The sequence below is a fragment of the Argiope bruennichi genome, chromosome 7, assembly GCF_947563725.1.
Source record: "Argiope bruennichi chromosome 7, qqArgBrue1.1, whole genome shotgun sequence".
NCBI lineage: Eukaryota > Metazoa > Arthropoda > Arachnida > Araneae > Araneidae > Argiope > Argiope bruennichi.
In genome coordinates, this window is record NC_079157.1 from 61290968 (window position 1) to 61315328 (window position 24361).

The 24361-nt window shown below is 26.8% G+C and overlaps 1 protein-coding gene across 1 annotated transcript; it reads left to right on the forward strand.

Moving 5' to 3' along the window:
* Nucleotides 1–7695: 7695 nt before the first annotated feature.
* On the forward strand, nucleotides 7696–20569 carry LOC129975941 (ubiquitin-conjugating enzyme E2-17 kDa). The gene is made up of 6 exons (XM_056089240.1): nucleotides 7696–7883; nucleotides 11473–11536; nucleotides 13724–13755; nucleotides 14732–14809; nucleotides 17683–17788; nucleotides 19888–20569. Exons 1-6 carry the CDS (start codon nucleotides 7860–7862, stop codon nucleotides 20025–20027), a joined length of 444 nt encoding a protein of 147 aa, XP_055945215.1. The 5' UTR covers nucleotides 7696–7859; the 3' UTR covers nucleotides 20028–20569.
* The last annotated feature ends 3792 nt before the right edge of the window (nucleotides 20570–24361 follow it).

Below are 24361 nucleotides of genomic sequence, written 5' to 3' on the forward strand. Positions count from 1 at the left end.
GTACTTTTTCTATACTTCGTATGAAAGAAAGTAAAAACATTTATACTTTTAACTTAAAAAGATATTATTATTTTTAAATAAAATTTTTAAATCGTTATTTTTTAAAAATTCTTTTTATGTAGCTTAACTTTTATTTGCTTTGTTTAATTTACAAGTAAAAATTCTATTTGTTTGAATTACTTATTTGTTTCAAAAATAAAAAATTAAAAAATTGAAACAAAAATACACTATTCATCGAAAATCCCATCAGTCTTGTATACTTAATCTTACTAAAAAATAGGTTAAAAATACTTTTAATTCCAGTTAATGATAAGAAATAATATGTATATGTATAATATTAATAATAGGTAGCTAGAAGTCATAAAACATGCCATTAGTATGGCTGAGACAGAATGGTTTACTAGTATTGGGTGCTATTATCACAATCCAATACGTTGTTTCAAGTATCACTTTGTTGCTTTGTTTCATATTGATACAAGTACCGCCGTAATATCTTATATCATATTGATTCAAATATTACCCTAATATTTGATATCGTATCACCTACAATACACTATCACCCAACTGTAGCAAAGACTGGCAGTTGATGTTGATATTAATATATATATGTAGATCTATCAAAGATCAGTATCAAATTTTTAGCGGTATGTGATGCGTGAGGACAGAACCTGAGTCTTTGTGGTTCGTAGTCCAGTAACATAACCATTATACCAAAACAATTGATCGGGTAAAAGAGCTGTTAACTGGCTTATATTCTATTCACCACAGACTCTCCCTCCAGTGATGCAGAGGTGAGACGAACTATATGGCTGTTGAATTGAACTGTTATCTAATGGGCCTGTACCCAGTTGAGTACCGAGTGTGTGTGGATGAGTGGTTGCCGATGCTGCTGCGCCAAATGAGCCTGGCGACTTTAGTTGCTACGTCAAGTGAGTCTGGCGACTTTGGTTGCGGGTAGATGGCTCCACAACAGCTGTACGAAGGTTGAAGGTTCATCGTCCGAGGTCACCAATTTAGCGGCATGTGATGCGCAGTGATAGAACCTAGGACCCTATAGTTCGCATGCCAGTAACATAACCATTATACCAAAGCAATTGTTCGGGTAGAAGAGCTGTTAACTGGCTTATATGCTATTCACCACAAATTCCTCTAGAAGTTGAACGTTTGTTGATATATATTTTCGCTTGCAAGTAAATGGAAATTTAGGAATTTGATAAATAATCGTAGCATTTAAAATGTATATATGTGACAGATTTTGAATCAAATCCTCGAAGAATTGACGTCTGATTGTCTGTGATTTTCATGCATGTAAACACGATAATTAAAAAATGCAACATCATAAATACGCACTACTAAACTTTTAGTAGTGCGTCGATGCAAAATGGATATTCGATTTTTTTCACTATACTATGAAGTACATAATAATTATTAGCGAGACACTGAAAATAAAAATCTGAGCCTTCGTTACATTCAAAACTTTGTCAAACTAAAGTCAAATTTTTATATGGGAGGGCGGAAGATTGCATTTTTATTGGGAAGTATACAATGAAGTTTCGTTTAGATCACTCCGGTTAATTTTTAATGTAAATTTGATAATTTCCACATTTATATGGGTCAATCTAGCTATACCAACTAAATTCCTTTATATTTTTGAAAACCTTTTACATTTAAGAAAAATAATCTTGAATTAAATTGATCAATAAGACACTAAAAAAGAGAAAACCATACTGATGGCACCTAAAAGCTAAAAGAAAGTGAAGATTTCAATTGGCATTTTGTATTAATATTTCACGACCAGTCTTCTGAAATATATCTTCTTACGGAATACTCATACCACGATTTGAACGATCAGCGGATAAAAATTTATTATAAAACAGTTTACTGCAATAAGTATTTAAATAAAATATATAAAAATTGTTTTGATATTTTAAAAGATCTTCAAGATAATGTATGAATGTCGCAGACAACTTATATTTTCTAAGCAATCAAAGATACTACTAGTCAAATTTTGATTACATTACATTCATATTATGAGACCTGTTCATTGTGCTATACATGTTCCTAATTTTCTGTCTACATCTTTATGCATCCAATTAAATAAAGAAATGAGAAATATTGTTTAAAAATAAACGTATTTAAATTTTTTTTCACTATTTCGCTATTTTGAAGTTAAACTAAATGCAAAGAAATTCCAAAAATGTTATTGAAAGCATGTGCTATACAGAAACTTACTCAATATGGAAAAATAAATTGAAACTTTATATCCTGATCATCAACAATGGAAAATTACCGTGATGATATATCAGTAGCAACAGTGAAAACGACTTGACTTTCACTTCCACGATGGAATATATTGCTGTAAAATATGGTGAAAATGCTATTTAAAATCAATTAAAAAGAGAAAAAATAAGTGATAAAATATTATCATTGAAAAGAAAAAAAAATTAATTTTTAGAAGATGCAAAATTTTTTGTTCTCCTATATTTTTAAAAGTTATTATGAAAAAAAATTAATATATAGCTTAATATTAATTAGTTAAAATTCTAATTAAAATTTTGAAAAACACTTCGTGATGCTTATTTCCACCCTTCAAAATATATATGTCCCAAATTTGCTTGCGCTTGATCAAAAAGTCTGCCGCTCAGCGCCAACAAACTCATAGAAATATACACATTCATTTTTATTAGTAGTAGATTTACACTATAAATTTTGACACCAGGACATTTCCGATTTTTTTTTCCTGGTCCACTTTAGAGCATGGACCCTAAATTTTTGAAGACTGTCACCCATTTTTTAAAAACCAAATCTATAATGACCCATGGCATTCTCGGCTTATTAAATTTTTACAAACTTTTTATGACCAAAAAAAAAAAAACTTTTGCGAAGAAAAGACATTTGTTATTAGATATAATTTTCCAAAAAATAGTTCTACCGTGTGACTTGATAAAGATGCTAAGCCCACATCACATTGTTGCAAATTATGGAAAGATACAAATGCATTCATGATTTTGTCGCGATCCACCAACATTTGATTCATGATACACTAGTGGGTCATGATATGCAGTTTGTGATGCCCTGCTGAAGAATTGTCTAAACTGGCTGTTGTTTTATGTTCAGACATCCATGTTCAGACAGAATGAGCATTTTGTGTTTCTTAGTATAGTGAAGAGAACCGATATGCATTTTACATTTCTTATTTTCTAACCTACTAGAAACAGAATTTAGGACAATACTGCAATCTTACTGTCAACATTAAATTAATGTATCTAATTAAATTAATGTATTGTACAAACAGACAAACGATCAATCTATTGGTCGTTTTTCAATCAATGAAATCGTTATCGATGAAATTTAATTAAAATGTAATAGATATCAATATTTTAGATGCTAAAACTGTGTAGCAAATTTTACCTATTCCGCTCTTTGTGTTCATTTGCTCTTGGATAGACTGACGAGCTTCTTATGAATGGTTCGATATTTGGCAAATTTCCATGTTTCAAATTTTTGTATATCTGAACAATATATTTTTTGGAATTTCTAAGCATTTGTGAATTCCATAGCTCAAAACTGCTTTGAGATTGATAAATGATGGTTTTTATATTGGTCTTGTATTTTGTATATAGTCTTTATATTTATAGATTTCAATCGAATTGTGAGGGAAATCCATTCAAAAGAAGTTTGTCTGTCTGTGTAAACGAGTCAATGGAAAAACACGTTAACCACAAAACGTAAGCAACTAGATGTTAGCATTTAAAAGGTAGATCCGTATTCAACAATAGGTTACCTATCTATCAATCTGTGTATATGCATGCTTGAAAACATGATTACTCAAAAATACAAGGTGTTAAATAAATGAAATTTGAAATGCGATATTTTCACTAAGATTGTAAATCAATGTGAAATTTTTGGCTTCAATAAATCTAAAAAAGCTGCTTACATACTTTGTTTTTATCATTTTAGTACGAAATATGAAAGAGTTCATTTGTTAAACTCTGAAAATAAGTATTTGAGTGCTCGTGGAATTTATAACTTCTCCCAAGATCCCTAATTTTTATATTGGAGAGAATAAAAAAACGTTTAGGGAATACGTGAGAAAATTCCGATGAGGAAACTCCCATTGTTTTCCAATGTATTTACATTTCATCATACGAAGAAAATCAATGCTACTTTTGAGTTTAATAAATATTCAAATATTCATTACTTTTCACCGAAAAATTTATTTAAGAAATATAATAATTTTTTTTTAGTTCTACTGCCGTTTTATTGAAAATCCAACATTCTTAAAATAAATTTGATGTATAGAGATTTTTGCCGTTAGGAAGTTCGATATATTTTTTCCACGGTATTTAAAGTTTATTTAACAAGAAAAAATGTAGTTCTTATAGCTCATCTCTCTATGAAGGCGTTATAATTTTCCCAGAAGCAAATAAAATGACATATGAACAGTAATACGAAAAATTATGAACCAAAAGGAAATATGAATGAAACACAAAAAAATTATGAATTTTTAAGAGATAAATTATATATTTTCAGACAAATGCTATAAAAGTATTTTATACAAATTGCAAATCTACATCCTAATTATTTCCCTCAAACATTTTTTTTTTTTTTGTATATGGAGTATAGAAAAAGTATCGTAATCGTAATACGAACTCGAGACTTTGACGAATCTCCCAAGTTTAGACCTCCTCTAATTCTAAAAACATATTTTTGACATTATATCTGTCTGTGAGACAGATAACTCAAAAAAGCTTTGAGCGTATTGTTATCAATATATCAGTCTAGCTCATTAGGCTGAATTTAATATAAAATCTGAATACTAAATTTGCAGAGAAAGTCTGTCCGGCTGTCCGAATATAAGTTAGTGCAATAAGTACAAAACAAAAAGAGAACTAGATGGATAAAATTTGTCACACAGATTTAAAAGCTAAAGTGTCGGTATCAAGTTTGGAAACAAATCCATCAAATGATTGATTTTTGTATTTGCACAAGGATGTAAATGCGATAACTCAAAAACACAACGTATTAAATATATAAAATTCGATATGTGATTTGAGATAACGATTGTAGTTAAATGTCGAAGTTTGGTTTCAATAGCCGAGTAACAATGCATCTAAAACACAACTTTTATTTTCGGTTACATATTGGTAAATACTAGGAATTAATCACCAAAAAAAAATCGAAAAGGTTCATGATTGATTCAGTAAAAATGCTGATTTCTTGTTAATCTATTGTTCGCCAATATCATGCAAGGCTTTCGAGACCTTATCCAAGGTCCGTAATTTATGAAGGAGGAAGGGGTTAACACCTTAATTAAAGAGTATGCGATAAAGTTTTGAAGAGAAACCTTCCCTCTAGTTTAAATCGTGTTTTGCGTCGTTTCGCGTTAAATCGTCGTATTAGTATTCATAGCGTTTCCTCAAAGAATCTAGGGTGATATGTAATTTTATGTTAGCAAATCAAAAAGAATTTTGAATTTTAACGCAAAAGCCACACACAAATATAAAATAGGAAAGATAATTATGAAAGAAAAAGTTGGCAGGTTTGAGACCGTATTGATAGATTTAAATAGCGGACATTTCTGCATCCCGAAATCAGGATCTATCATTTTCACTATAAAGTTCGTGAGGTTTCAAAATGATGAAAAATCAATTAATAGAATTCTACATCTTATTATACATCCTTTGCACATTCATCATTGATCACAATTATGTATTTGAAAAAAATCCTAAAATGTAAAAAGCAAAAATATTTTTTTTTTAGTTCTGTAGCTCTTAATTTATAAAACGCAGATTTTTAAAAATTAAAATATAAACTTGTGAAAAAAATAAAACAGAATTTAACAAAATTACATTTCTTTCAATATAGCATGCAAATATATTCAGATTTTTTAAAAATAATTGGCATACTAAAGTGAATAATGATTTTTATAATTTCTATTAAGTATTGCAGCGAGAAATTTCAAATGTCACTGAAATTCCAAAGTGATCTAACAAGGCTAAGAAAATGTGAAATTATAGATAATACCATGTATAACTTCAAAAGCTAAATGGTTAAAATCAGATTAAAGAATTTATTACAAATATTTTTAAAACTGCTTTAAATTATCAATATTTAATTAGCATTATCGTAATTCTTGCATTGTTCTCTGTCAATAAAAGCAATTCTCATATCCAATTCTTTTTTTTAATGCAGTAATCGGTAATGAAATATGTTCGAAAGAATAATGAATAGTAATTCTTTCGATGAGAATCATGAATTAATCTCGAAAGAATTATGAATTATAATTTTATATTTATACTTTGTTATTTATTTTATAAATTCCTTGAGGGAGTAATTTTATGAACACCGGGCTTAGTTTTCACCTGGAGATTGGGGTGAAAGATTTCATAATTTAAAGGACGTTGTTGAGTATGGAATATTCGGTCAACGATTACAGATTTAGAAAGATGGGGATCTTGTACTTGCAATCCTTCAAGCTTAATGACTGTTTTTCAGAAAAAAAAATCAAAATATTTAGCATTTCATACATGCTAGAAGAAATATAGATTCCTTTCTTTATATGTAGGAGTAAACCCATAAACACAAAGAATAACTAACCAGCAAAGAATATAGGCATGGATTTACATCTTAGAAAGAGAAAAGTTTGTTTTTCTGAATATTGGAGCTTTTTCGCGAAGAAAATTTTCTACTGTTTTAAGGGATGAAATATTTTATAGAGGGCAATGGAGTCAAAATTATGATGTATTCTGATTGCACTAAACGTATCGGTATTATATGAATTTAAATATAGATTTAATTTTACTTAGAAAAGAAACAAACAAAAGAAATTTAATTGTTGTTTTCGAGAAAATTCATAAAGACAGATTTGGTGAAAAGAGGAAAGTTTCTTATAAGAATTTTCATGGAACGAAAAGGTTTTAAATCAGAGAAATCAAAGAATCCACTTCATTATGCCGAAAAGAAAACATTTTGTTTAGTTAATTAAAAAGTTGTTGGAAGTATTTGGGAGTTCATATAAATGATCGCGGCCCGTACAAGGCAAAATGGGTATTTTGGATATATCGAAGATCATTTAAATAAAGGGCACTTGGATTTGCAACTCAGTGAAGAAAAGACACGTCTTCTCTTAGCTGATGGAAAATGATTGAATGCGTGCTTCAAAATGGTACTAGGTCGCATTTGGGGGCTTGGAATAGTAGAATTTGAGATTAGAACATGAAGAAGCTCTTTATGAATCTGAACCAGGTTTTGTGAAAATTTGATTGAAGTGTCATGTGAATATGATATAAAAAATGCAAAATTAAATCTGTCGGGTTATATCATAGACACTTTTACCGATTTTTTTCGAAAACTGCTTTAGATTCTTAAAGAAATTCTGCTATCCTTGGTTGCCGTAGGTCTCTTATGCTTGTCCTAGTAAATTTTGAAGCCACTTTATTCACTAGGCAAATGATTACTATTGAATAGTTTCAAACTGAATATTTTTTATTATTTGCTTCTAAATTTCTTTCAGATGATTTTCTCCTTACTTAATTTTTGTCATAAATATTTCTCTATGTATTAAAAATTAGTTTTCAATTAGAAGAGAGTACTGCCCTCTCGTTTCTGTAAGTTCAATGAAGGAAAAATTATAAATTTTAATCTGGCTGCACCGCCACACGGTTTGTACTCGCAATTTTGTCTTTGATCTTCTATCTTTACTTTATTGCTCTTTTCGGGTATTACTACATCTGCAGTTCAACGCCTTTACGGTTAAAATTGTTTTAGCTCCTGGTTTGCTAAAAATTATAATTCCGTGTGCCGGAAAATCTTTATTAGGTTATAATTCGGATTTTATCCGTTTCACATACTAAGAAATGGCATTGAAAAGAATTAATAAGGTGAGATATTTGTCCTCATTATAGTGTTGATTGGTTACTAATGCATTTTAAGGGAAAGCGCCAAAAATTTATGTCCAAATTTGAGTACAATAAACTGCTTATCCTACGCATTAATAATCATTATGCTCTTAAATAAATATTAGATTACTGAAACCTGTATCTAAATTGTGGACCGTATTCAAATTTTAATAATGAAATTGTTAAGCCTACACTTGTTAAAGCTGATAATAAGGGTATTATTAAACTTTTGTATGTATTTTAAACTATATTTACAAGTTTTCTGTCGAATTTTAGTTCTATGAAATGTTCGTTTGTTAAATCTTTTCTATGTCGTCGATGTTGATAATTCTTGAAACGGAAGTGCGAATTTCGAGAATTCAGTTGTGAAAGTTCAGTATCGTCTTGATAACAGAACAAAAGCTTATTTTTTGGATATATTTTAATTAAGTGGGTCTTGGACAGATATTATAAATAATGCGGTTGAAAAAATTGCAAGTTTCTTTAGTTTAAAATTCTTTTATTTTAATCCTGTATAAATAAAAACATGCATTTTTAAAATTATGATGAAATAGCGTGATATGTCATTATCCTTGAAATGCCAAAGTGTAAGTAATTACGGTTCATTAATCACGAGAAAATTATATTCTTGAAAATAATTGCATATTATTTCATTGCATACAAATTACTTTAATAAATTTTTGTTATTTTTAAATTTTTCTTGTGATCTTGGAAATTTATTTTACTTATGTTTATACAGTTTAATTCCAGTACAATCGTGTATTTAATTGAATTATTTCATAAAAAATTAAATTTCTAATCGAGTTATTTAAACATGTGACAGCTGAGTCTTGCAAGAGCTGTCAGATTTGATAATCACACATTATGCTATAAAAATATTCAGTTAAATCTTATTGTAGTTATGGAATATTGCAAAAAAAAATTTATGTATTTTCAACAAACATGTACTCTTATGTTGGAAACACTAAAGTTTGCCATAATTCATTTAATATTGTAAATTGACGTTGAATATGTTCTTGAATAAAGATAAATAAATGCTTCCTCTAAAATAATTGCTTAAATATTAAAATTCTTAATTTTTTGGTAGAATTTATAAAATTTTATTTTGTTTAAGGTTACCTACCCAAAGGCTTTTTATTATTATCACAGAGTACTGCCTATAATTTCTTAAATGTATATATAGATAATGATATTTGATAAAAAAATATATTTTAAACTAGCTAATTTCTAACGATATAATTTGTGATTATATCTATTGTATAGTATTTATCGCTTTTGGGAGTGAAAATCTAATATGGAAAGCAATTTATTCAGTATATTTACTTGACAAATCTAATTGGTCAATTTGATCAATTCTTGCTTATCGAAATTGTTCCTTGTAATTAATTGGAATACGATGTTTAAAATAATAATTGTAATAAATTGTAATTCGACATGCGAAAAAGTAAGACTTGCTATTTGGGATCGAAAGGATTGTTTGGAACTGTTGCAATATAAAACTGAATTTTCTGCTTCTAATTGCTTTCGCCATTTATTAAAAGCAGTGTAGTACTTTTCAACAAATGATAGTTTAAACATTTGCTTCTAGAATATAAATACACTTTTTACTTGTCAGCTGATATTGTATTCTATTTTAATAGTTGAAATCATCAATTTTGATTCGTATTATCTTCTTTCTTATCTTGTCGATTTTATCTACCTTAGTAAATGATTTTTATCATGTGCATACAAAAGAATGCTTTTACTTTTTATTTCCTGACTAGCACTAACCTAAGTTTATTCTGATTTTTAGAAAATATGCTCTTGCATTATTTTGATTATTTATCATTCGTTAGCTTAGATGAGGATTTTGTTTCATTTTGCTTTAGTGTGGAAAAAGACAATTAGAAATACTAAAAATTTTTTTCTAAGTTGTTAATTGTTCTGCTGTAAAAATCGTTATTATTCATTTACTTAATTTATTAAATTCTTTGAAATTATTTTATTAAAGTTAAGAATTAAATTATGCTATATAGGAAATGGTAAGCTATCTTTAAATATAAGTTTCTGATAATTTGTATAAATATATAAGTATATTGATTTAATTTAGACTGATTTCAAAATCAGTTTTATTACTTTTAATTCTTTAAAATTTTGCATTTAAGTCATGCTTTAACCATCTACATACAATTTGTCTAAATTTGATTTAATTTTTAAATCTGTCAATTGTTAAGAACATGATTGAATTAAAATATATCATTTATTTACTTATTTTCAGATTTTTTTTGAAGTGATATTTTGAAACTACAATTTCATCTTGTTTTTCATAAAATTATTTATATTTGGCTATTAAAATTAAATTTGAGTTCATCTTTATGCTTAAAAGCAATGTACTCATTGCTCATATTTAATTGTAGCAGTAACAAGTTCCTGGACTGTGTTCATTCAGGCATGAGTTGTATTTTTCCTGCACTAAATTGACATGTTTTGCTTGACAGGATAGTAGAGGATTTCTAATTTCTCAATTGTGCAGTCAAGGCTGAATTATCATTTAATTTATATAAAATTTCTAAAAAAAGTTATGAAATTTTGTTTTTTAAGGATATTAGTTGTAATGTAAGATTATTTTTAAGTTAACTATTTTTATATTAATATCTATAGTTAATATATCGGTTATTAATATTCGTTTAAAGAAAAATTGGATTAAAATCATATTTTGTTTAAAAGCTGGAAGATGTAATGAAATCTTAACTTTTCTTCTTTTTATTCATTCTTTCATTATTTTATTTGTGCTTTTGATCATTTTAAATTTATGAACTGTGACAGAATTAACTTTTTTTTATTTCAATATAATTATTTTTTAGTAAAATAAGCAGTTATATTTTCATACACTTAATAAAAATTTAAAAATAGCAATGTTATCTTTTTAATGAGTTGTAATAATTTAAAACTTTTAGCTGGAAAATAGTAACAAATATATAAATATGTATCGAAGATGAAAAAATTGATACAATGGATTATCATGTTTTCCTTTTATTGCATAGCATATTTTCATATTTTTAGTCTCTTTAGACTATTTTATAATAAATAAAAATTATTATTTTGCAAAAGTTGACTTTTAACTTTATTTTTTAGAGGAAATTATTTTGCTCAAAATTATAAATATTCTATAGAATGTTGAAAAATAATTTAGTCTTCTCTGTAAAAGAATAGTAGCATTTTAATTTTGTAATAAAAACCTAAAAATATATTAACTTGTTACAAACTTGGTTTACTGAATTATAGGCATTTTTATTTTATTATTTATATCTGTCATGATAGAATACTACTTAAATCTAGATTAAGATAAGGTATGAATTCTAGTATTACCCTTTATAATAAATTTCCATTTCAGTAAATCATAAACAAGGGCAAACGTTTTTGAAAATTGTTTTATGTAAATAAAAATGAACCATGATATGGGTTTATGTGAAACTAATTTATGGGTGTTTATATTTTAGAAATTATTTTTAATTATCTTTTTAAAAAATTCTGTCTTTTTTCTGTGTGAAATTGTTGAATAATTAAATTTTATTATAAATTTTAATTTTAGGAACTACAAGATCTAGGACGAGATCCTCCAGCTCAGTGTTCTGCTGGTCCTGTTGGTGATGACTGTAAGTATTTATAAAAAATATTTAATTTTTTGCCAAAAATGTGTGTGCAGTTTTTCAGTAACATTAGCTATTTTTGTCTTAGAATTTAATTTATAGATTTCTATGTTTAATACATTAAAGTCTATTAATATGAACATATTAATTTATGGTGAAGGAGCGGCAAAATTTTCTAATGTGTTATTTCCAACATTCAGAAAACTCATTCACTGGTTTTAGATATCAATACCTTACTAAGCTATACATATTTTTTTTATTGCTGGTGTTGGCTCATATAGGGTTAAGTAAGTTTCTAATTAAACTTTTATTGATTGGAATTTTCATAAGTTAGAAATGCTTCTTCTAATACTATATTCATGCTTTGAACTCCGTATTGTGAATTCTGAATGCATATGATCTACTTGACATAGCTTAAACTCTTTGCATCTGGGAAAAGTAATGGGTGTTAGGATTTTAATCCTTAAGAGAATATAAAAATGCTATTAATTTGTTTTAATTATTAAAAGTTATGCAAGATTTTAATCTCTTTATTAATCTTTATATAACATTAATGTGGAAGCTGGAAGCAATGTATTATTTAAAATGACAAGTCAGATTTGACTTGATTTATATATGGGCCAGGGAGTTAAAATGTAATTGTAATTTATTGAAAATTGTTTATGTGTTATTAGGTATTTTATTTTTGGTAACAGATTGAAAAATTGTGAATTTTTTTTCTTTGAATTCAATATAGAAATTATGTAGCATTATGTAGAAATTTAACAATTTGAATTTTAGTTGTACTGATAAGTCAAAGGTTAAGATTAATTAAAAAATATTAATAAAATGGATTAATATCTCAAGCAGATATGTGGTAATAAAATATTTTAACTTGTATATTTATTTCTTAAGAAAGATTTTTTTTTTTTTCTGTTGACTAGAATGCTACATCTGAAAATCCTAATTTTGGAAACATTATCTGTTATATTTTTAAAAAATTACTTTTTGGTAGTATTATCTGTACCAATTCAAAACAACTATTTCAATTCAAATGAACTTCGCATTTTGCTTTGTGTAACGGAGTGTATATTTGTAGTAACTATTCAAAAAGGCATAATTCTCTCTTAATTATATAGCATAGATGTTATTCTTTTATTTATTGATAATTTTTATGCTAATGATTCTATATCTGTGAAATGTTTGCTTGACAATCTATTTTAATCCAAATAATCAGTTTCATTAGTTATGTTTTATAGTTCAGGTTTAAAATTAAAACGTTTGATGCAAAATGTGAATTTAACATCTTGACTGCAATGGGGAATCACTGGTGACCGGTGGAGCCCATATAAATTACAATGCTAGAAATTCACTACAGCAGTCAATACATTAAAGATTTCATGCTTGATTAGCTAAGATATGTTTCAACATGTTTGTTAATGTTTTGTAAAGAAGCTCTGATGATTTTTTAATATGAATCAATTTGAACTGATTTATGTATAGAATCCATTCTCAAATTTATACTAAGATAAGGTTAAGTAACTGAATGATGCTACTTTTTTTGATTATAACAGGAACTAAATAGTTTAGGACCACAAAGTAACAGTTAAGCAGAAACATGTTTAAAATTCCATATGCAGAAATTGGCGTCTTAAAAGATGAAAATCCAAAAGAACTGGAAAGAAAATCCCATTTTAATATTCATTACAAATTGTGGGAAATGCTGGAATTTTAATGTATTTTTAGTTGTTTCTTCTCTTACCCTTAAAATATTATTTGCTGAAATATTTTGCATTTTTTAAAAATGTGATTGAGTTTTTTTAAAAAAAAAACATTTGTTATAAACGTTTTAATAATCAAAACAAATGCTTTTTTTAGTATTTTTTTCTTACCTTTGTTAAATTACCTTTCTAACCTTGCTTTTAAAAATTTTTATTCGCTTTATTGCAATTTGAATAAATTTGTATAATATCCAAGATTTATAACTATCATTTGTCAAGTATAATTTTTAATGTACCTAAACTAGGTTTAGTGTGTGTTCTAATTTTATATTTGTTATATATACATCTGTAATTTTTGACAGCATTTAAATAAGTACAGCTGAAAATGAAATAGAAATATTGAATTATTTATTAATTAGAAAATTTAGAACAATTTCTAGAAAACTGATCATAGTAAAGTACATTCTCTAAAATGTACTTTTCTTTTATCTAGTATTCCATTGGCAAGCAACTATAATGGGTCCAGTAAGTAACATCTATTTTCAAGTTTCTCTTGTATAGAATATAATATTTTATTTGAGGAAATCTAATTGTATAGTATTTTCTACTGAAAATTTTTATTTTATTTCTTTTTCCATAATAAACTTAATACAGAATTCAATTCTAGGATTTTTTTAATATTTTTATTTCAAATTTACCTGTAAAGCATAATAGAATATTTTTTTTAGTTTTGTAGATGCTTATAAAGAAATTTTTAAAGACAACTTTTTTTTTTAAAGTTACTTTAAAGTAGACCATTGGGTTTCAATTTCCGTAATTATAAAAATATGTTGCGATTATTACCATTTCTTACCCGATTTAGTCCGGAACTTAATAATTATAATTAAGTATTTAAAATTTTATAATTTACAAATCACTTTTTTGCATTTTTTATGAAATAAAATGAAGTTGACTAGCTGTAATTTTAAAATTAATAGTCAGGGACTAATAAAGTGCACTTTGTCATGTGAAACTTTATATGAAATGTATTAGAAAAATACAGGAAATCAACTGGATTTTGTAAATTCTATAAAAAATCACTCTAAACATTCTGTTATTTTTAAATATCAATACTTTTTAAACACAATATTTTAACTAAATACAATAAAAAGAAAACCAATTAGAAGTTCAACAATAATTTGATTCTGTGTAAAATTGAGGAAATTTTTTCTGATTCATGTTTTTTAATTTATATAAGCTTAAAAAACCGAATATAGAAGAAACATTTCATTAAAAAAAAAAAAAAAAAACCCTACATTATTGCTTAAATGCTATCTAAAGGATAAGCTAGAATTTTTATCTTGGTGTAAATTATTTTTTTCTTTTTGTTATATAAAGTATTTTTAATTGGTTCTAAAAACTTAATTTCTAACATTTTATTCATAAATCATTACAAGTTCTACATTATTTAATGATTTACTTTGTATATGCTTGCTAATTTTTTAAAATTTTTCCTTTGCAGCCAGATAGCCCATATCAAGGAGGTGTATTTTTCCTCACTATTCATTTTCCTACAGATTATCCTTTTAAACCTCCAAAGGTAAAGTTCAGGTTGCTTCTATTAAATTTTGATATTTTATTTTTAAGTCATTTTTATAAATTGTATTATATTTTAAATATTTTCTTGCTGTATTTAATATTAATAATAATATAATAATTAATCTAATAATTGCTGTCATTAATATTAATAATAATATAATAATTAATCTAATAATTGCTGTCATTAATATTAATAAAAATATAGGTATTAGGAGCATTTAAAAGAAGTTTGACTTATAAGTTCTGCGTTGACTAAAAACCTAAAAAGATTGTAATACAGTAGACTCCCGATTATCCGCGCCTGCCACACAAAGGTTTTTTTTTTTTTTTTTTTTTGACTGATTTTTTCAAAAAAGTGCAGTTTTACAGTTATGCTTTTGTAATTACATAATACATTACAGTATTAAAATAGTACATATGTATTAATTTTTCTGTGTATCCTTGACGTCTCTCGTAAATACAAAGCACTTTTCTGTTTTCATAACAAAATGCATTTTAGGTTAGTTTTGAGTGATATACTAAAATATTAAGAGTTAGTTAAACATCCTGCTGTTTATTTTACGTTTTATTGTACATAAAACGATTTTTCAAAGTTGGAATGACTGTTTTCTTTTTTGCTATACTCGCTTTTAGCTTTTTTCAGATTATCCGCGATTTTTGTTATCCGCGGCGGCCGCGCCACCCAATTCCGCGGATAATCGGGAGTGTACTGTATCAATTTTTCCCTAACAAAATCTATTCTGGATTTTTTCATTTGGTTTAATTTTCAATTGGTTTCTATTAGTCTTTTATTTTTGTCAGGATTTGTAAATTATTACAGCATTTTTGTGCTGCAATAAAATTCCATATGCTGAATGGGTGATAAACTAATTGGGCTTATTATTTTGTTAGGAAAGAATTTATGCTCAATTTTTCCATAAATTTTCTAAGATTAGAAAGGTATTTATCTAGCTGTAATGTGTTCAAATTAACCAAATTTAATTCTAAATTTATTCAATAACTAACTTGGAATTTCAAAATCTTTATTGGTTTTAAAAAGTACAATCAACTGATATATAATATTGGTTTTATTATCTTTGTTTTTGTTATTATTTTTGTATTGAAATTCAAGATTTTAAAAAGGGCAAAACTTTTAAAATGGATACTGTATAGGTGCACCGAAAGATTCCAATTTCATTTAAGTTTTTACACAACTATTTGTATAATGTTCATTCTGTAAATTCAATTGTAAAAATAATTTCTTTAATAATTGCTTATTTTATTTAGATTTACTCAGTTTTATTGAGCACTGTAAAAATCTTTGTCTAGTTTCCCAGATATATATTAGTATTAACAATCTTATTAATGCATAAAAAGTCTTTTATTCTAATAGTGAGTTTAGATTAATTTGATTTTGATGTCATGTATAATAAGTATCAAACTAAAACTAAACAATAAATTTTAGGTCAGTTCTTTTGTAACAAATTATGGTTGAAATTACAACTTAACAAAAATATTTATATAAGAAAACTAATAAGCTTAACTAGTGTTTTTGTAATTTTCCCCTCTGCATCTTTGTAGTCCTAGAAAAATTACGGAAGCTATAGTTTAATAATTTCTCCTGCATATAAATGCAGTGATTTAAATAAAATTGGGTATGTGATCTTGTCGCTGCATTCTTAGTTTTATGTCCAATTTTGGGTCACTCATTTGGGGGGGGGGGCCTTTTTTTTTTTTTTTTTTTTTTTTTGGTACTTGTATATTAACTGTATGTGAGTAATTGCCAAACATTGAACACTAGATTCAGTAAAAATATTAAATTCACACTGAAGACCAGTCTCTTGTAACTATTTTTTGCCAATTAATACACAAGTAATGGTTTTCCTTGCTGTACTATGAAGCATCCAATTCTTGTGTGATAATGAAAATCTGAGCACTCATGTGTTTCCAGGGCTTCCCAAGGTCAATTTTATACAAGGGGGGGACAGGGATATTCCATTAGAGAGTGTGAGAAAGTTTCAGGGAGACCACTCCTATAAGCTTCCATTACTTTAACAAATTTTCCTTGGGAAAAAAAAGTTTAGAAAAGTATTCGTATATATATTTTTAAGTATTTTTTCGGCATTTCAATTATGAAAATTTATCAAATTCTTTCAAAATTTCAAGCCATGTTTAGTAGAATTAAATGAAAATATGTATTGTATTCCTGGATTTGAAGGGGAAAAAACATCTTGGTTGTTATTTAATAATACATTAAATACTACAATGCATTAAAAATTTTTTTCTTAATATTTGATTAATTTTTTTCCTATTATCTTAGTCTTTAAAATAGCTGAACTATCTATTAGATCTTCTATTACTAACAGATGTATTTATATAACCTTCTTAATAGGTATATATGTTTATTTAAATTTGTCTTCTTTAATGGGTTAACTAAAATAAAATTTATTGGAATTCATAGATAAGTTCCATAATATTAAAAATATTTTGATATTTTTCTCTTATCTAAAACAATAGCTTAGAAATTTCCTCCTCCCTTTTAAAAAAAGTTTTATGGTTTGATTAACCATTAAATTTATCACTTCAAGTTATTGAGCAACTTGTTTTTGCAACATCTGTGCACCTCTTAAAGCTTTATGAAAAGTAATAAAGTTTAATTTGTTTGTATTCGAACAGTATTTCTATTGTAATAATTTTTATTTGATATAAAAATTATATAATTTTTTAATAACAATTAAACTATAACCCAATTTTTTATCATAAAATTGAACATGGCTGTCAACAATAGAAGTTATAGAAAAGGAGAGTACAATTATATAAATATAATTGTATATTGTTATATAAAAATATTTTCAAAAATTTTCTAATGCATTTTTTTTTTGTTTGTTTATATAGGTAGCATTCACTACTAGAATTTATCATCCTAACATCAACAGTAATGGTAGTATTTGCTTGGATATCTTACGCTCACAATGGAGTCCTGCTTTAACAATATCTAAAGGTGATTATAAATTATTTTTATTATAATACCTTCATATTCATTGGATTCCTTAATTAGTAATATTAATTATTAAAGATTGTGCTTAGTTATTAATTTCTTTCAGTTCACTTTAATTGTTTTATAGTTTAATCTTCTAGCTGTATATTTCTGTGATGTATAAAAGATTTGAAGTTGGTTTTTATTGCAACCATGCAGTTTATTTAAATTGTTTTTACTTCTATTATAATGTTAAATGTCATTGTAATATTACACATGAATAATTAGTTTTAAAAGATAAGCGGTTTACAAATGTTGGATTAAAATATCAATCTTAAAAAAATAAAATAAAATAATTAGAAGATTAAAAATAGAATTCATTTCCAGGATTAACACCATTATTTTAACAAAATGAAATAAGTTATAAAAATGTTTGTATTTTTAATTAGGAGGTTGGGGCCTTTCTTAGAATAGATGCTTGATTTCGTTTCTTCTGTATTTTCTTACTTGATTTATATTTTAAGTTATTGAAATCTGCTGTTTAAAAATGTCAAATATTATTAACAATTTGAATAAACCTGATTTGCATAAAATGCTTTCTCATTCTTTTGCTCGTAACTTGTTCAAATAACTGCACGAAAGCTTAAAATAGGTATTTATACATCACATTCAAATGTATAAATTTATTTTCATGCTTTTTTTCATGCTTTTTTTCATGGACTTAATTACTTTTAATATTTTCAGTCATTGTTTATGAAGTTTTTAAAAACTTATGGTTTTAAGAAATACTATTCCTTTGTATTGAGGGTATTATGAACTTGTTGGTAGTGGTTTATATGCATTTGTTGAAAGTTTGCATCCAATTTGGGGGGGGGGGGGAGAAAGAAAAAAAACTGGACAATTATATGTAGGGCTTGGAATAAAAATAATTATTTTCTTAAGCCCGATTCTAATATAAGACATGTTATTGCTTGTTTTGACACATTAAATGTTAACATCATTTTCAAATTTTAATGAAGAATAAATTTGTCATTTTTTAAAGACGTATATAATAAAAAATTTGATCGAAATTTGGTATTTTAATATTGTCAAAGGTGGCAATTATATTTCCTATTTCAAAAAATGTTACTCCTTTCAGTGCAAAGGAATTTAAACTCTTTGGCTAGTTGGTAGCGTTGTCCCCCATTTTTCAGTTTTACTCCTACATACATGTTACGAGTATAATGTATGTAAATTGGTGGCTTAACAACTCAGAAATGAAGAGCATTGTAAAAAAATTCTCCTGAGAATATAATGGGAAAATCTTGTTTTAAAAATTCTAATTTGCCTAAGATGTACTTAATTATCTAAGATGTACTTAAGGAAACTTTTTTATGAGTAACTTCTAACAGAAGATGTTTCTACTGGATTGGGAAAAGGGGAAGAAACATCGGTTGCCATGTTTTAAACTAGTTGTAAAATTTCCAGCTCTGAAGTCTATTTTCATAGAGAAAACTTGTCTTTTTGCTTTCTGATGTAAAAGTTAATGCAGAGCAAGTGAATGTTGATATTTTCCAGTGCTATTTTATATTTAGCCCAGTTTCACTTATTTGATTCGGGTTTTTCCCCCCCATTTTTTTTCCCTTCGCTCCTTTCATTTTCATTTATCATAGAACTTTTTCTGGAGAGAAATGATCAAGTAAAATAAAAATGAAAACACATGTTTTTAAATAATTTTAGGATGGTTCCTGTAGCCTCATTGGCTGAATTGTCACTGAGTTATTTTTAAGTTAGTTAAATATTAAATGGCTGCTTTATAAATATATTTTTGTTGAATGTATTAAATTTTGACCCAATGAACTGCAGCTTACTTTCAATTAGCAGTATTCAGGGCAGATAATTTAATTGTTAGTTTTAAGAAGGGAGCTTAATATAGAAACTTTTGGTGTTTTTTCATAAAAAGCATCAGCTTTCAATTTCTGGCAAGTGAAAGTCATTGTCAGTTACCTCAAGAAAGTTCACGATTAGCTATACTCAAGGACTTGCATCAAGGGGTTAATGAATATTTAATTTTTATCTTAAAAGGCTGAGTTTTTATTATATACATGCATAAGTTGCTGAATTCTGTTTTCTTTTCTTTCCAGTATTGCTGTCCATATGCTCTTTGCTGTGCGATCCAAATCCTGATGATCCTCTTGTTCCAGAAATAGCTAAAATCTACAAAACTGATCGGGAGAAGTACAATGAGCTGGCCAGAGAATGGACAAGGAAATATGCAATGTGACCCAATAGACTAATTTGATAATTAGCGCTTCTTCCATTACACCATATTACTTTCTGCTGTTTCCTGTTCTGGTCAGTGCGGTTATTTTGGGTCCAGTTCTTACTTTGAAAAATTCTGTAGCAAATGGGGGAAGACTGAAATTTATAAATTTAAAGTATTTTTATTGTGAATTGGCAACAATTTGCTGTTAATAACTCTACTGAGGATTAAACAAAACAATCTATGCAATTTTTATGCTTATAGTTACTGGCAGTTTCTTTATTTTTTTTCCTAATTTATTTTTTATTTGACAGTGTTCAGTGTGCAGGATGTCTACACCTTGCACCTTAATTTTCTTGTTAAAAATTAAGTCAGATATGCTCAACTTCTTGACTATTTAGATTATAACAGTTTCTGTAACCAGAACTGGAAATTCACCAATTCAGTGGAAAACATGGCCTGGCATGTTCTTGTGTCAATGTGTAAATGTAATTTTTTTCTTTTCCTCTCTGAAATGATTAATGATTGTGCTGTGTAAATAAAACTTTTTACATCTGCCAGAACCAGAGATGTTTCAAAATTTATTTTTAGTTGGGAAAATTTTTCCGGAATTTTTTCCAATTCTTAAATCTGTATAGTATATATATATATATCTGCATATTCAAAGTTTTCCCTTAATATTTTCTTACTGTGAACAAAGATTCTGAAAAATTCTAATAGCTGTGATTGGTCTTTTTTATAGGGTTAAGATTCATTGAAATATAGTAGTTAAAAATACTGTACATTTAATTTTTATTATGGAACGACATGCAATTTTAAAATTTTGTTGATATCGTCCTTTGTTGAGGATCACTGCAATCTTTTTACCACAGTATTTATTGTACATTTTTTATCTTATTTATGTCTTCGATATGTTTTATGTAAATTATTCTAATAATGGATTTTTAATTTTTTGCAACACCAGCTGATGCTTACTAATTATATGCGCTTCGATTGTTTACAGATTGAATAAATTATCTGAAAACCCAAACATGTGTTGGGTACATATTAATGGCTGCTTATTATCCCTTTGGTTTATTTGTATTTGCTTCTTTGAGCATACTTGATTAACATTGTGAAAGTATAGTAAAACTCTGATTTTATTTGGATTTATGATATTTGTTGTTCAGATCGTAAAGCATTACCATCTAATTCATTTCCTAGAAGTGAAAATATTGCTGTAATAATTGAATTTAAATTTCTTTCTATGAATCATAACATGTGAATGTAAAGTATTAGATTATAAATAGGAAGTAAAACAGCTATCCGGTTTATATCTTCCATCCCAAGCATTTTAATTTAGGAAAATGTACAAGATTTTAACAATAAAGATGTTTTTATGAAAATTTAATTTTTAAATATTCGATTGTGTTCTTTAGAAAATTAAATATAAAAATTATTTTCTTTATTTCTGACTCAAATATTTTGAATTAAAAAAAAATTTCTTTTTTGTTTATTTTGCTATTATATAATAGAACCTATAAGATCAGAGTTTTACTATATATTTTAAATCTTCTACTCATTACTAAACAGTTTGATTTTTTTTAAAAAAATTTTTTTAAGTATATATACATAACATCTTTTTCTATTAATTTTTAATAGTTTATTTTTTTACAATTTAACCTCCTTTATGCTTGCAATTTAGTTATTTCTATCTAGCAAAAACTTGGAACTTAAATCTATATTTTTATTGCTATGTAAATATTCTCATTTTCTTTGGTTTTGGGTGCAGAACTAACTTTTTTAATTGTTTATAGTTTATTTTAACAAAAACATATGGGTTTTTCATCTTCATTATATCACTTTTTTCACTTTCTATTTATTGAAATGGGATAATGAAAGGTTTAAGCATGCTACAAATTCAAATTTATCAGAAGTAATTATTTTAATTTTTATATTATAAGATTAAGAATTATCTCAAACAAATATATACTGTTATGCAAACCAACTAAAAGAATAATGCTTAATAATCGATTTTTGGGAATTTTTTTAATACTCTGTTATGCAAACCTACTAAAACAATGCTTAATAATCAATTAAATTTAGGATTATTTTTTAAATCAGATTTCTTAATACCAATAATGAAGTTTCTGGAGATAGATTATTGCATGTTAGTATAATATGCATGTAGTTAAAACTAAGGTTGAGTGATGCTAGAGAATTTTTATTAATATTTCATCCCAGGCAGTGTTTAACAATTTCTATGTTGTGAATTGTTTTTCTTGTTTGTCATTGTGAATTGTTTTCTTATCTATCACATTATATAACAGGAGCAAATTTTATACTTTACCCAACATTTAAACAGCTACTTTTAATCCATCTTCTATGGATAAGAATTTCAAAACATTTTCATCAAACTCCAGAAATACTTGAATCATAAAGTGAAAGAACTTGCACAGGATAGGTCATGAAAAATGATACAGTTCTAATTTGTAAAATTGAAATTATTGCAAGTAGTACTGTGAAATACTAATCACTGAGTAAAGCAGTTTAACATTTTAAGTGCCATGTTGGTGGTTGACTGACAGTATATATTCATTTCCTATCTTGTTAACCACCAATGATTGATTCCATACCTTTTGTTTAGGCCACATTGGACACCTATACTAATTATATATACTTAATTTATAAAATTTTAAGCTTGAGATCATAAAAATGATACACTGAAATACATCTATTTTATATAATTTCCAGTTATGAAAGAAATATTATATTTTAAGGGTTAGAAGAAAAGGATGCACATGGTACTTGACATGTTAAAGCCATACATTCACAACATGCCTATGGAATGATAGTACTCCAAATGTGTCGTAAGGGCGAAAATCTACCTTAATTGATTTTGTTGGAGGGGAAGTTTGAATATCTGTTTCTAGTAGATATCAGAGTTTTGATATTTACGTTTCAATGGTGCTTGAATAGACATTTGGTACATGTTCGAATGCGGAAAGAGGATTGCTTTCTAACAAAATGTTCACAAGGAAGTAGAATAGAGCTGGTATGCTTGTGAATCATTAAGTTATCACGTTCATGCTTTCTATTAAAAAAAATTATCTAATAAGCCTATCAGTATGGTTGGGTCAGCATGCCAAACAATATTGAATGATATATAGTTCAGTTCTAATGCATCCATTGCCAGCAAGAAACCCAATTGCCCTTGAACTAAACAGACTTTATGCACATGTCTTAGCAGGAATTTTAAAGTGATTTGAACAAAATGCTTTTTCATATTTTTTACAGTTGTTCACTTAATTATTTTTCTCTTAAATTGTCTATTTTCAAGTTATTAATTATCTATTGCATTCTATTAGCAGATTGATATTATAATAAGTTCTGAATTCCAAATTTATTCAAGTGTCCTAAGGAAATTTCGTTAGAAAGTAAATACAGTGGAATCTATTGAAAAAAATCTCATAATTTTGCTTGAAAACTTGGTTGCGAAGAAAACTCATTAGTTAGGAATTTGTAAATTGTTACAAACAACAAGAGAAAAAACAGCCTGAAATTTATCCTTATTCTAAATAGTAACAAAAGTCTCTAATCTGTTTAATTTTTTTTTACTTTTGTATAGATTGAAATATGTAATGTTTTCTTCAAATAGTATTAATCCTCTTCCTGAGAAAAGGTATTAGTATTTCTTATTAAAGTTTTTTAATAGCCCCTTTAACTGCTTTTGCTGAAATTTAGTTGATACAATTTTTACTTTCTATGGAAAAAGTATAGTAATCATCAAAAAATTCGAATTCGAGATTTTGACGCATTTCTAAGTTTTTAATCTCTCTGAATTAGAAAAAAAAAGAGAGAGAAAAAAAAAAACATTTTTAGGAAATTTCCATCTGTGACAAAGATAACTCAAAAGACGGCTGGATTTTGATACAGATTTTACACAAAATTTCCAGATTTCTATTTTGAGTGAAATCTGTTTTCAGGTAGTTTGGATGTTTGAATATAAGTTAACATGATAACTGCAAAATGAAGAGTGCTAGATAGATAAAATTTGGTACACAAATGTAACATCTATAGTCTAGACATTTGTCAGGTTTTGAGCTAAATCTAACATTTTGACTGTTTGTCACTCTCTACTTTTAGAAGCAATATGCAAATGCGATAATTCTAAAACACAATAATGTAAATATATCTTAATTTTTGGTATGTGATGGACATTGACTGCAAGTGCAGTTCAATTTTTTTCACTTGGTTGGAAAAAACATGCCCAAATCTCCAGTTTTTTTGCATACTATTAACCCTTTATAAGATATCTTGTAGGAAACTTATAAAATTAAGTGATTATAAATTTCGCTGGCAGTGAATGGGTTAAC